A 14,655-nucleotide genomic window follows, 5' to 3' on the forward strand; every position below is an offset into this window, starting at 1 on the left:
CTTTTGAAAATCTTGAAACATTTGGATCCACTTTTCAACACCAAAAACCATTCCCTCAGATGCTGCAGTGCTTCTCCTTGTGAAGCTTTGCGGTCCGGCCTCAGCCCGCCGCGGCCCCGTCTTCCACACTCTCTACCTCTGGCAGCTCAGTGTCCTCCCATGACTCGATCAGCTCCTCCTCTCGCTTCTGTCTCCAGCCCTTGTGCTAATTTACAGTCTTGTCACTTCTTCAAGCATTTCACCCTCATCAGAGCCGTGAAAGATGGAAGTGGACTGTGGGCATGTTTGTGGTCCAGCCTCTCTTCACACATGTTTCTGTGACATCTTCCCTGGCCTTTCAGAATTTTTTATGTAAAGTCACATTTGCATAATGTGAATTCATGTAAAGCCAAGTACTCTCTGTTTTCAAAGTACTGACCTCAGTTCTGGGATTCAGAGTTTCCAGAAGGCCCCCTTGTTCCCTAGGGGCATATAGCCCACTGGGGCAGGAAATAGGGAGAATATGGACCTCAGTAAATATTTTATGTATGCAGTGATAAGGTGTGATGAGAGATAGAGGCTTTGGCAAGAACTTGAGTTATTAGGACTTTAATAAAATAAAGGGAAATCTTTACAGTTTAATTGTTGATAAAATGGCACCATGAGAGAATTTTGAGATGTACTTTGGTGTCATTAGAAGTAAAATGTATTTTAAACCAGGAGGTAATCATATAACTAGGAAAGACAAAAGAAGGGAAATTAGAAATTAACTATAACAGTTTACATTTTATTTGTCAGCATTAATGAAATAAATCAGTAGGACAAATTTCTTGAGGATAGGAATCTGTATCTTACTGATCTTTACATCCCCCAAACCATTAGCACAATGCTTTACATATAACAAACTTTCAGTAAATGTTTAGTGATTGAATACGATTGATGGAAACATTAATAATATCACAAATAATAAATCTCAAAGAGATCCCAGGCATCATTTATATGATGTGGAAGATTAAAGTCATGTAGTATCCTTTAAATAAAACATGATGAAGTTATCTTATGAATCTGATTGTGAAACGTGGTCATTTTAGATTTTAATACAACCGTTTTATTAGGAATTTTGTGCCTACAGTGTCTTCCAGTGCTTGTTTCATCAGTCCTTTTTCTACAGGCTTGACACAACTCTCATAGACTTTACTGACATGAAGTGCCAACGAGGGGACCTGAGCTTCATTTTCAGTGGTGATGCAGCACCCTCGGAGTCGTTTGTAGTGTTAGATAACGAACAGAGAGTTTACCAGCGCATCCATCATGAGGTGAGAGCTGCTGGTGGGAGATGTCTGGGGGTGTTGTTTGTGCAGCCACAGGGACACTGCTGTGGAGATACTTCATGTCTGAGAGAGTAGACTACAGCAGACCTCTCTGGGTTGCTGCTGCATCCTTCTCTGGCCTCTGGCCTTCCTCCTTCATTGATTCCATGTACTCCAAAGTCACCTGTTTTTTTCCTGGTAAAACTCAGTATTCTTTTTAAAAATTTGCATCTTTAGGAAACTTTAAGATTTTGTTTGTTTTTTTCCAATCCACACTGTTGACCTTTCCTCAAAGGTCACTGCTCTGTTGGCTTCCATAATGTGATTTTTTGGTTCTTCTGGCTTTTTGAACACTTTCTCTGCTTTTCGTGATTGTTCTTTATGTACTTAAACTTTTTCCTTAAGACTTTAATTCATTCTCATGACTATGTTCCACCCTCTGAAATTTAGCCTGCCCTATCCTGCTCGCCACATTTCTGAGGGTGGATTGTGCTCATATAGGTCCCTGGGGCTGTGCCCTCTGTGAGGAAGAGAGGTGCCCTGGAGGTGTTGGTAAAGAAGCGACATTGGCAATCGGGTTTGCCCAGGTGTGTCTGCCATCTCTGACATAGACGAGATGTGTGATCCTGGGCGAGGCTCTGACCTCTGGAGAGGGGTCAGTTTGCATCGGCAGGTGGTGGGTCATCTTGAGGTTCTCAGAATCCATAGACTCACAGGTCCCAGTGAGGAATCTGTGTGTGAGGAGTGGTAGTGTGGGGTGGTGGGCAAAGCAAAGTCTGGACTTGGAAAGACCTTCTGACCCTCCCTGGTTTACCATGGCCTGGCCTTTTCTGCTCTAGACTGTCAGATGGTCATAGTAAAAGCTATTGTATCTCCTCCAGTCCCTGCCTCTTGGAGTTGTTCCGTAGCTCCAGTGATGCAATGTTTGTCAAACCCTTGTCGGTTAGTTAGCGTTTATAAAGTACCTGCTGTGTGCCAGCCACTGTACTGAGTACTGGCATTACAAAGAAAAGCAAAAGGCTCTTCTCAAGGAACTCAGTCTTACTGGGGACAGAATGTGCCAAAAACTTTGTATACACAGACTATATACAGGAAAAATCGAATATAAAATAGGGAAAGACCTCATGTTAAGGGTGTATTGGAAACATTTCTTGTTGATGGTAGGACTGGAAGGAAGCCAGGAAGGAGAGAGAAGATCTTCCTTAAGGAAAGACCAGAAGGTCAGTAGATTACAGGTATAAGGTGAAAGACTAGAAAGGTGGGAAGGGGCCAGGTTTTGGAAGGTTTAAAATCAAAATCAGATTTTTAATTTAAGATTAAAATCAAAAGATTATAGATTAGATCCTGGAGATAATAGGGAGCCACTATAGTTGATTTAATTGGGGGGAGGGGTCCGTGTGTGACATCAGACTTGTACTTTGGGAGGATCATTTTATCCACTGAGTGAATATCTTGCACTTACTGGATTTTTATTAAAAGTTGAATTAGTAAGCATTTTGGAGTTAGGGAATCTTTGGGAAAATAGATGATGTTGCTTTGAAAGCATTTTACCCATTTTAAGTGATGAAGACCCTATCCATGAAGCAGAAACACTAAGGAGATGATCATGTACTAAATTGTGTGGCAACAGGACGTAATGGTGCTTGAGATAAGGTCAAGGGGGGCGTGTGCTGCATGAGGTGCAGGAGACTTATGGAGGAAGTCTGATTGGCCTGTGGCGATTAAGGAAGGCTAGAATTTAAAGAGATGGACCAACAGGGAGATGTTTTTGGTTTTTTTGAAGGAGCGATGGACTAAGCATATGGAAGGTTAGGGAAGGTGGCAGCGAATAGAACATTTATAGACAGGAAGAAAAGTCTGACATTTTATTGTTGGGGAGAATTGGTCACATGAGAGAGTACAAGCAGAGAATGTAGACTTAGGGCAGGCACTGTTCTGTGTTGTTATCTTCAGTGCTCACTGAACACAGGCCTGGCACAAAGGAGGAGCTTCATAAAGTCCTGTGATTCGACTCACTGACTGAATGAAATGGGCGAGATTATAGAAGAATTTGGCCTTTGTGCCTGCACCAATGGGAAGGTATTCAAGAGAGTGACGTGAATCATGTTACAAGGCCTCAGAGAACATCAAGTCCAGCTTATTTTTGAGATGGTGATTCTTTGTAGGAAATGGTGAAAGGAGTCTTGAGTGAAGTCAGGCAGCACCAGTAGGCACCAAGATTGGCCCCGGACAGTGAAGGCCCTGCCTGGCGTGACTGTAAGTGCATAGAAACGAGAACATCTGAATCGGCTTCTCCAGAATCATTGGTACTAGTTCTTTTGGGATGAGTGAAAGAAAACAAGAGCGTGTCCAGTAGAAGTCAGGTGTGGAACCATGGGTTTGGGAGTGCCCCACGTTCACATCCCAGCTTAGCAGGCCTGTTTAAGGGCCCCCTGAACCTCGTCAGTCTCAGCTGGAAAGGACTATGGGGCCACGAGACAAGAATCCTCTCGATCCTGTTACCAACAGCTGCTCTGGAAAACCTCTGCTTGAAGACTTGCAGAGATGGAAAACTGGCTTCCTCCTGTGGTCACCTACTCCTCTTTGGGAGAGCACCATGGCAGGGGGATGTTCTGTTAGGTCAAGCTTTGGCCAGTTGTCCTGGTAGTCAGGGTTTGGCCAAATGATACGGAATCTTTCCTCCTCTTAGCGGCTGCTCTTCCTGCGCTTGAAGACAAGGTTATCACCCCTAATTCTTGTCTTTTATATGTGAAATATCTCAGATTTCTCTAACTGATGCCTAGATTATAGCGACTAGAGAGTCCTAAAGTCATCCTAGGTGCCCTTTTGAGGAGCATCTCTGGGCTATCAGGGTTTGTCATAAAGTGTGGGACCAAATCTGAACATAAAACTCCACATGGGGTCTGACTTGGGCTGAGGACGGTGGGACTGCCCTCTCCTGTAGCTCTGACGTTGTCTGCATCATTTCCCACCTGGCTGCCGGGCTCTGGGACAGCCCAGAGTCTTGTCTTTGGGGTAGCATGAGCCTCCTGCAAGATCCCCTCTCTGGGGGGAGAGCCATGAACTGTGAAGCCTCTGTTCACGAAGAGAGCTTCACTCAGGTAGCCACCCTCCATCATGTCCTGGAGCCAGCGATCTTTCTTTGCTCCATTTTATAAAATAACTTCTCTCGTTAGGTCAGACACCCCTTGAGGACATGGACTGTCTGGTTTTGTGTTTGTGTCCTCAGTGCTTTGCATGGTGTCTGGCACATGGTGCTGTGTAAGTGCATGCTGCTGGTTTTATGTTAATTATAGTGCTGGACCCCTGCAGTGAGGAGGACCGCATCGGCAGATCACCAGCTGCAGCCTTAGTTTGCTCATCTTTCAAATGGGGATAACGGCACTTAACTTACTTGGTCCTTATGGCTATCAAATGACATAATTTGCAGAGTTACAATAAAATTAACTCTTATTATTAATTACCATACCACACTGTTGAATGATGTGCTTGCCTCCCACTAAATCCCTTAGACCCTTTTGTAGGCAGGATGCTACCTCATGATGCTTTTCCTGCTCATAACTTCTGATGGTGACTTCATGTGAGACCCCCTTCCTTGTGGGCATGGGCCCATTTAATAACTAGTCTTTTGAGTCCAGCCATTCAGCCAATTACAGCTGAATTTAGAGTGTTGCCCTCATTTTAACAGCTGGGGAGACTTTGTCCAGTGTTTTCCCAAATGCACAGTAAACTCTCTAAAGCATCCCCTGGATTGCACCAGCAGTAACCCAGTAAAAAAGCAAGAAATATTAACTTGGTAGGATTTGTTGATCTGTTGGGTCTTTGTGATTACTTGTCTGTTTCTAATTATGTCATTAGTAGAATTAGAACACAGAGAATCTAGAACATTAATGTTCATTAACCATTTCTTGAGGGGATGCTTTAGCATTTTGGTCCATGAGTCTCTTCAGACTCCATGGCCTAGAGTTTAAGCCCTCCATTCTCCTGCCATGTGTCATTTGTGCAGGGGATGGGATTTCTTCAAGGGCCAGGTAGATACTCTCTTGCTGTCTTCCTACTTGAACTGTGTTTCAGATCCCTACAGATCATTTTCTTCTGTCCTTTGTTGTCCTAAGATGATTCCCCTAGGCATAGAATTAAAGAAAACAAGGGACATACTTTCTGCTTTCTCTTCCCATGTGTTATCTTTATTTCATGGTAGCATTTCATCTCCTTTTGTTTTACCCTTTCCCTGTCCCTTCTGTGTGTGTGTGTGTGTGTGTGTGTAAATGGGTGTGTACACGGTCTCTTCTCTCCTCCTCTCCCCAGCGTCTGATGTCTGTCTGTGTGTCATCTATCAGAAATTATAATATGAAATGGTCACTTTCCCCTAAGGCTGCCTTCATTTCTACCCCTAGCAATCAAGCCTTTCTTCTCAGTGAGAATAACATTCAGAGTAGGTGTTCTCACTTGTCCTTCCTTCCTGGGGGAGGATGAAATTATCCTCAAGGCCAGTCAAGCCATTGTTTGCTGCTCTGTTTTTGGAAGAGAGAGCTCCCATAGGTTTCTTCGTGGTTTCGGGACATGTACTTTGACCCAGCAATAGCACTACTAAGTCTGTTTACCAAAGAGATAAACAAAAAAAAATGGAAAAGGACCTTTTATTATTTTGGTCATTTTTCAGTTGTGTCTGACTCTTCGTGACTACATTTGGGGTTTTCTTGGCAAAGATACTAGAGTGGTTTGTTATTTCCTTTTCCAGCTCCTTTTACAGTTGAGGAAACTGATGCAAACAGGGTTAAGTGACTTGCAGGGTCACACCGCTGTTAAGTGTCTGAGGCTAGATTGGAACTTACAAAGATGAATGCATCTTCCTGATACCAGGCCTGGCATTCTCTCCACTGCACCACCTAGCTGCCCCCAGAAGACCTACACGTACAAAAATAGAGCAGCTTTTTTTTGTGGTGGCAAAGAATTGACAGTTGAGGGGATGCCCATCAATTGGGGAATGACTGAACAAGTTGTGGTCTCTGATTGTGATGGAATACTTCTGTGCTATAAGAAATGAGGAGCAGAATGCTCTCAGAAAGACCTGGGAAGACTTAGAGGAAATGATACAAAGTGAGGTCAGCAGAACCAGGAGAAGGTTGTGCACAGTCATAGCAGTGTTGTTCAGTGAGAACTGTGAGTGACTTAGCTCTTCTCAGCCATATAAAGATACCAAGTTCTGAAGTTCTTTTGATGAAAAATGTTGTACTTTAACAGAAGAAAAACGGTTATAGTCTGAAGGCAGATCAGAACCTACTCTTCTCAGCCTGTGTGTGTTTGTGTCTGTACTTTCTTTTACAGCATGACTAATTTATAAATATGTTTAGCACGACTACACAGGTATAGCCTATATCTAGTTTAATTGTCGTCCTAGGGAGTGGGGTGGGGTGGGAGGGAGGAAGGGAGAGAATTTGGAAAATTTTAAAAAACATGTTAAAGATGGTATAACATGTAATTTAAAAAATTAAAATATTTTTTCAAAGGAATTTTCCCCATGGAATCTACTTTCTTCTTTTCCCATTTATATCCTGGGAAGACAAACAGAAAACTTTAAAAATATTTGATACTGATGACATGTAATGATTCTTTAAGTACCTACATATTATAAAATCTAACTTATAAGGCGTCTTTTTCTTTAAGGAATCAGAGATGGAAACAGAGGAAGAAGTTGACATTTTAATGAGCAGTGATATTTATTCCGCAACTTTATCAACCAAATCCATCACTTTCACACGGGCCCAAACAGGATGGCTCTTCCGGGAAGACAAAACAGTATGTGTGAATCAGACATTTTGATCTTTCATAAAACTATTTATCTTTCCTTCTGCCTCAGCCCTTGTCAGTCGTGAAGGTGGACACTCTTTTTGTCTTGTAATTCTGCTGCCAGGAAGTGTCATGGTGGTTATTTACATGGAGCCTCCATGGCTGAGCTTATACACGGTCTGTGACACAATTGATGAGGGCATGGTTGTCCTCAACTGATTGTGATTTTTCCAAGTTTGATCTTTCCAGCTGCTTTTGGCAACTACAGGGGTAAGGCTTGTGATTCAGTTTTGGGGAGCATGATTGGAAGTTAAGAAAACAAGTCTTGTTGTCTTCCCCCTTCCCCCAAGAAAACCCCCAAAAGACTTGTTTCCCTAGTTAGTTATTCAGTAGCATTTTTATCAGCTGGATTCTCCTGCTGCTGACTAACTTGGGATCTGTGGTTTGGAAGGATGTTGTGGGGGCAGAGAGAACACCGGCATGACTCTGAAAGCCTGGAAGGATGGTGGTCTTTCCGAAGCAATAGGGAAGTTTGCAGGTGGGGAACAAATTCATTGCTGGACATGTTGCATTTGAGGTCTCCACCAGCTCCCCAGGTCAGAAGTATCTGCTAGGCAACTGAGCTCAGTGGGGGTAGGTAGGAGGTAGGAGGGCTGGAGGAGAGAGCTCCAGGAGGCATCCCATGGGAAGGAACTCCATGGGGGCTGAGGAGGCCACCGAGTGACAAGGGGTCAGTCACATGATGAACCAGCAAGAGACTGACAAGGAGTCACACAGTATCCCTTGTTATTTTTATTTTTTTAACCAGTTGGTACTTTTAAAGCAATATTATTAATTTCCCAAGTGGCTGTCAAACTTCAGGCCAAGACGTTTTGACTCAACTAGAAATTTTAGTGTTTATTTTTAAATCTCATCTAAATTTAAAGTTGATAAATTCTGATACATTTTATTTATTAGGATCCAGAGGATGAAGCTTGTCTTGTGCTTGATTAAGGAGTATCGATTTCACGTAATTTTCAATGAATGATGAAATTGGAGGTTCTTTCTGTTGAAGATTCCTTTTATTGGAGATATTCTCAACTTTTTAAAATATGTGATTTTGTTTCAGGAAAGAGTGGGAAACTTTTTGGCCTACTTTTACCTGGTGAATGGACTTGTTTTAGAATCCAGAAAAAGGAGAGAACACCTCAGTGAAGAAGACATTCTTCGAAATAAGGCCATCATGGAGAGTTTAAGTAAAGGTGGAAATTTAATGGAACAGAATTTTGAGGTACAGTAAGCACAAATAACTTTATTTTGTAAATACTGTAAGGCCAAAGATCTTAACCTTTTTAATAAGAGTGAATTTTTAAATTTTCTTTACTTTTCACATATTGTTTGTTTTCTTTCTAACTTCAACCTGTTTATGTCATTGACATTTCAAAAGGGGGAATAGGCCTAATAAATCAGAAATTTAATCTTGAAATTTCCTTTCAAGTTAGTTTTTTGGAGGGGAAGGGGGTTAATGTTAGGTGTCCGAGGTTGGATTTGAACTCAGGTCCTCCTGACTCCAGGGCCAGTGCTCTATTCACTGCGCCACCTAGCTGCCCCCTTGAATTGATTTTTGCTATTGATCAGTCCTTTACTTAAAAATTGCCTTGCCATTTGTTGCAAACTTAATGTGCAGTGTTGTTTAAATTCTCGTCTTCTTGCTTTTGGTCTCATTCTCATGCAGTACGTCTTCTAGTTCTGCCTCCGCAGAGTTCTGTCCACCTTGCCCATCCCGTGATTCTCATTTTCTTATTCACCTGGCGGTTATTCTGTTCACAGCATGTATGGTGGTGTATGGGGTGTTCAGAAGGACTGGCCCCCCTGGCATAGGGGCTGCCAGTATGTCCGATCTGAGCAATCATTAATGAATGGGAAATGGAGATCTTCGTTTCCTCTTTCCTTCGTGGTGATGGTGCTTTCCACCTCAGGGTCAGGCTTGAAGTCCTTGAACTTGGCTGGGGATGTACAAAGCTGAGTGCACTCAGTTTTCTGGAGGTCTCTGGACCATTGATGTTCGGGGGCTCTTAGCAGTTAAGCATGTGTGGGCAGCTCAAGGGAACAAATTCACTTAAATTTTGGAGTGGTGAGTGAGGCCCTCTCCCCGTCATCATGCTTCTCCCCCCGTTGACCAGACCCCCGTTGACTAGGAGCAAGGAACTCAAATGAATCCGTGGGAAGTTGCTCTCAAGGTGCAGATTGCATCTTATCCCTTTCTGTGTTGTCAGAGGAGTCCCCTAAGTGTGCCATGAGGGTCCTCACTCCATTAGGGCTCCCCAGCTTTCTCATGACATCTCCAGGGGATCCGAGGTGCCATATGTCACCCTGGCCTCGGGACCATTCCAGCGCTCTCTTTGCTGTCATGCATTTCCTTGATGACTTCTTTACTCCCGCTGTCTAAAGGTTTTCTTTGGTTGCAGGCTGCTTGCATTTCCTTGCCTTCTGGGTCATATTTCTTTTCCTTTTTTTTGGAGACTCGTATTCCATATCTTGTCTAGTAACACCAGGAGAACATTGGTGCTGAGGAGACGTGCTCCCTCAGCTTGTCCATCCCCACCCGTCTTCTCCTGTGTGGGAGCTCAGACCACACTCCTCTCTTGGGGGAGCGAGCCTCTGCAGTGTTTCAGAACCACCAAAGGCAGCAGCTGGAGGAAGGGAATCCTTCTGGCCCTCTGTGCCCTGGTGGCCAAGGCTGTTTTGTGCGCCATCTCGTGTTCACGCACAGTGTTATTTCTGTGGGTTTACCGTCATTTCAGAGAATCTTGAATAACTTTAACGTATGGATGGGAGACACCTGGTTGGAAGAGAGCCTTCAAGGCGCCATTTGCTCTACTAGATCAGATGCTTGTTTCTGTCCTCAGACAATAAGCATGGTGGAGACGATGAATCCTCTGACTCTCCCTTAGTTGTGAGATGGTAAAACTGGTCCAGTGTGGAATGTTGCTTGCCAAAGCCTGCCGATTGCCTTCTTGGGGAGCCTCTGTGTGCCTGTGCCTCTCCTGAAGGTTTAGAGATGGGAGAACAGACAGGAGGTGGGCGCTTGGCTCTTTCCCCATCGTGGGCACCTTTCTCAGCGCCCTTGGAGCCCTCTCCCAGCTGCACCGCTCTCACACGGTGGCTCCATTAGACTCTCTCGTTGCAGTCCAGTGCCTTTGCTCTCTGGGAGGGTGTTGTGACCATTGCTTAGAGAAGTCCAGGCCTGAGACGCCGCCATCCCCATCCATAGTGTGATGGCTCCATTGTCTGTGATGTGGCTGGTTCCTGGTTTAACCTTCCCCTGCTTCTGCCTCCTGAGACGATCCTGGTCACTGTCCTCATCGTCCCTAACATTTAAGCAGGGTTGCTTTTGGCCACAGCCGCCTCTTGGCAGGTACTTTTTGGGGCTTCTTGGTGGGCCGGTAGATTGATGTGGACTTTGTATAAAATGATGACAATCAGGATTGCCTCATCTTTGCCGACCTCTTCTCATGCCTCATTCTCACTCGTTTTTCTCAGCTGTCCCTCTGCTCTGAATGGTTGGCTGTCTGTACACAGGAGGTGGATTGCAGGATGGCTTGTACTTGAATGATGAGCATTTTCCTGTCCCCCATAAAGGCCCTTTCTTTGTGGTGAGGTGATTTGGGGGTCTCCTACAGCGTTCCCGGTGCTTTGTGGAGGCAGAGCTCACTCCTACTCCCACCTCTGTGCTGAGGCCTTACTTTGCAGGGCCTTGCCGACTCCTTGACGGTCCTTCTCTGTACTGGCGTCCGTGCTTAGGTGCGGTCAGGTTTTGCAAACACAGCCGTTCCCCCAGATGTAGAGCACGGCTGACCATGTCCGAGGTTGCGTGGCTTCCCCGGGAGTGCTAGCTTTGGTGCAGCCCCCCCTTCTGTCTCTCTGGGCCCTGTTGGTGTCACAGAAGTAGATCAGTTGCCAGGTGGGAGGGGCCTCATCAGCCCCTGCCTGAAGGACTCACCCGTAGTGTGGGCCTGTTGTCATTCCTTGGGCGTGGAAGGCTTCTGAGGAGCAGGAAGCCAAGACACCTTGATTGGCCCTTTCTGCTTTGAGGCATCTGTACCATCTCATACCTGCTGCTCCTTGTTTTCCCAGCATCGCCCCACGTTCCACCAGCGTTCCCTACTTTTGGCATGTGACTTTGCCTCTCCTTTCTGTTGTTTGCATGACCTGCCCCTCCCCTTCCAGACTTCTTCCTTTCCCCCGCCCTGCCCCAGTTCCTCCTGGCTGTTCCATGAACAAGGCCCTGCTTCCACAGCTCTGCACCATTGTCTCTGGCTGCCCCCCAGGCCTGGAACCCTCTTCTTTTCATCTCTAGCTCCTGGCTTCCCTGGTTTCTGTCAAGGCCCAGCTCAGGTCCCACCTTCTAAAGGACACGGCCCTCGGGTAGTTGTTTTCTGTTGATCTGGTATAGAGCTCATGTGGCACACACTTGTTTGCTTGTTGTCTCCACTCTCAGACTGCGTCTTGAGGGCAGGGACACAGCAGGCACTCAGGTGCTTGTTGGGTGGATGAGAGGCGTGAGGCCGTCCTGTGGCAGGGTTCCTTTGTGTCCCAGATAGTCTCGTTTTGCAGATCTCTTCCTCCAAGTCTCTCTCCTGATTTAGCATTTCCGAACTTTCCCAAGGCTCTCTCCTTTGTATTTTGGCGTGAAGTGAGGACATTCTTGACTTAGCTCTTGTGGTCACACAGCAAGCTGACCCCCACTGTCCCCATTTCTGCCCTTTCCCTAAGAAGTCCACCCTGATCTCGTCACATTCCGTCTTTATTTCCTCAGTCGAGTCTCCCTTCCCTTGGTGTCCAGGATGAAGACACGAGCCCCGTTCTAGCGCCTGCCTCTTCTTTTGGCTTCTGGTTTGGTGATGGAGAAGTTTTTCTTCTCCTTGTCTCCTGTATGTCTCTGCCTTCCCTTCTCCAGCCTACAGCTCATTCCCACAGGGCCAGCTCTGGACAGCAGAGCTCTGTCCCCTCCACCAGCTCCAGATGCTCCTGTTCACAGCTGGCTTCCTCCTCCCCCAGGAGGGATGGCCTTGGTGATATATATTACTGGTAGGACTTCCCAAAAAACATTTTGGTGTCAAAAATACCTGAAGCTTGACTGTGTCCTCCCCTTCCCTGGTGTCAGGGAAAGCAGAGAGACAAGCCAAAGGTTTCCCTGTGTACTTTATTCTGACTGTTACAACCAGTGGCTCAAGTGGCAGCTTCTCACCCCCCACCCCCAATTTTCCCTTGCAGCCTGTCCGAAGACAGTCTCTGACTCCACCCCCACCTAACACGATTACCTGGGAAGAGTATATATCTGCTGAGAACGGAAAGTGAGTATTCTACAAAGTGGGAGGCCTTGGAACTGGGGTAAACTAATGAAGCAGCTTTTCAGATCCTTTCTCCGAAAGTCAGGCAGCCTCGTCTGTCTCCCAGATACCTGTTTTTGGGTTATGGTTGGTTTTCTTTCCTCGGAGTAAATGCAGGGCTTGACACTGTTGGGCAGAGTGGACAGGGCCTTGGCCTTGGTGCTTGCTTAGATTGGACAGCGTTAGCAGTTTCATAATGTAGCGCTTGTTATACAGTCGTATAAGACACCAACTGGCCTTAAACTGGAAAAGAGAACTGTGAAATAGCCACATCTTTGCCTAAACCAGTGTCAGCCTGACATGTTAAGATTCCTGGGCCATCAAAATTCTCCTGCTTGAATTCCTCCGTTCATTATTTCTCTCCTACTGGCACTGATTTTTTAAAAATTAATTTATTTACTCTTAGTTTACAAGATTCAGTTCCACAATCCCTTGAGTTTCACATTTTTTCCCCTCCTGCTCCCCCCACCCCCAGCGGCATGCACTCAAATATAGGGTCTACAGATACCTTCCCATTAAACATTAGTCAGGTTGTACAGAAGGATTATAACTGATGGAATGATCAGTGGGAGAGAGGAATCAAAACCAAACAAGGAAAAGAAACGGAGCAGGTAGCTTGCTTCAGTCTGCAGTCAGACTCGGCAGCTCTTTCTCTCCATCATGAGTCTTCTGGAGCTGTCTCCAGCCTTGCCTTGCTGAGAGGAGCCCAGTCTGTCAGAGTTGGTCATCACACATACGTTGTGTCTGTGATTGTGTACAGTGTTCTCCTGGTTCTGCCCCTCTCACTCAGCATCAGTTTATACAAGTCTCTCCAGGTAATGAAGTCCATCTGCTCCTCATTTTATATAACACAGCAGTATTCCATTATATTCACATACCACAACTTGTTCAGCCATTCCCCAATTGATGGGCATCCCCTTGATTTCCAATTCTTTGCCACCACAAAAAGAGCTGCCATAAATGTGTTTGTACATATGGGTCCTCCTCCCACTTCTATGATCTCTTTGGGATACGACCCTAGAAGTGGTATTGCTGGGTCAAAGGGTCACTTATTTATAGCCCTTTGGGCATAGTTCCAGATTGCTCTCCAGAATGGTTGGATCAGTTCACAACTCCACCAACAGTGCATTACTGTTCCAGTTTTTCCACATCCTCTCCAGCATTGATAATTTTCCTGTTTTGTCATCTTAGCCAGTCTGACTGGTGAGATGTGGTACCTTAGAGTTGTTTTGATTTGAATTTCTCTAATCAATAGTGATTTAGAGCATTTTTTCATATGCTTTTGGATATCTTTAATTTCATCGTCTGAAAACTGCCTGTTCATATCCTTTGACCTTTTATCAATTGGGGAATGACTTGTATCCTTATAGATTTGATGCTATTTTCTGTATATTTTAGAAATGAGGCCTTTATCAGAGACACTGGTTGTCAAAGTTCTTTCCCATTTTTCCATTTCCCTCTTAATTTTGGTAACATTGGCTTCGCGCAGAAACTTTTCAGTTTAATGTAATCAAGATTATCCACTTTGCATTTTATAATGCTCTCTACCTCTTGTTTGGCCATGAAATCTTCCCCTCTCCATAGAGATGACAGTTAAACTCTCTGAGATTATTCCTACTAGCATTTAAGTAACATAATTGACAAGGAAAAAACATTAATGGTGGTTAATGCATCGTCTTTCTTCTGTGCTCCCAGCAGCCATCATTGCTGAAGGGGCAGACTTCAGCGTCTCGAGCCCCTGGCTCACCCCCCACAGCCCGGCCCCTTGTTAGCTATTCTGCTTGTTCGTTAATTGTGTCCATAGAAAAGCTCATGTTGGGTCTGTGCGCGTGTGCCAGAGGCGTGAGCCTGTTCTGTGCAGGAGGCAATGAGAGCCCCTTCAAACGGATGCCCCGTGTGTCGGGAAATCTCTCCACTGAACGTACTGGGACTTTCTAGATAATTATCTTACTTTAGTTGATTTAGCACATTTTTAAACTTTATTCTAAAAAATTTCTAAAATGTACTGTCAGCACATAGAACATAATAAAATATTATGGGACTCTCTGTAAGGTGAAAATAATCTACTGACATAATTAATTGTTTTATTTCCTTTCCATTGTAGAGCTCCTCATCTGGGTAGAGAACTTGTTTGCAAAGAAAGTAAGAAAACATTTAAAGCCACAATAGCCATGAGCAAGGAATTTCCCTTAGGAATTGAATTG

At 44.9% G+C, this 14,655-nt stretch overlaps 1 protein-coding gene across 1 annotated transcript in view; it reads left to right on the forward strand.

Moving 5' to 3' along the window:
• Positions 1 to 14,655, forward strand: part of LOC138164864 (ankyrin repeat domain-containing protein 13C-like) — a 76,538-nt gene that overhangs the window by 52,550 nt on the left and 9,333 nt on the right. The window contains exons 7-11 of the mRNA XM_069092786.1: positions 1,151 to 1,295; positions 6,957 to 7,088; positions 8,188 to 8,349; positions 12,336 to 12,415; positions 14,556 to 14,654. Of these exons, the coding sequence (XP_068948887.1) occupies positions 1,151 to 1,295; positions 6,957 to 7,088; positions 8,188 to 8,349; positions 12,336 to 12,415; positions 14,556 to 14,654 (618 nt within the window). The remainder of the gene's footprint in view (positions 1 to 1,150; positions 1,296 to 6,956; positions 7,089 to 8,187; positions 8,350 to 12,335; positions 12,416 to 14,555; position 14,655) is intronic.

This window comes from Petaurus breviceps, unplaced genomic scaffold (assembly GCF_028583685.1).
Source record: "Petaurus breviceps papuanus isolate PSGF00001 unplaced genomic scaffold, PetGlider_PUasm1.0 207, whole genome shotgun sequence".
NCBI classification, from domain to species: domain Eukaryota; kingdom Metazoa; phylum Chordata; class Mammalia; order Diprotodontia; family Petauridae; genus Petaurus; species Petaurus breviceps.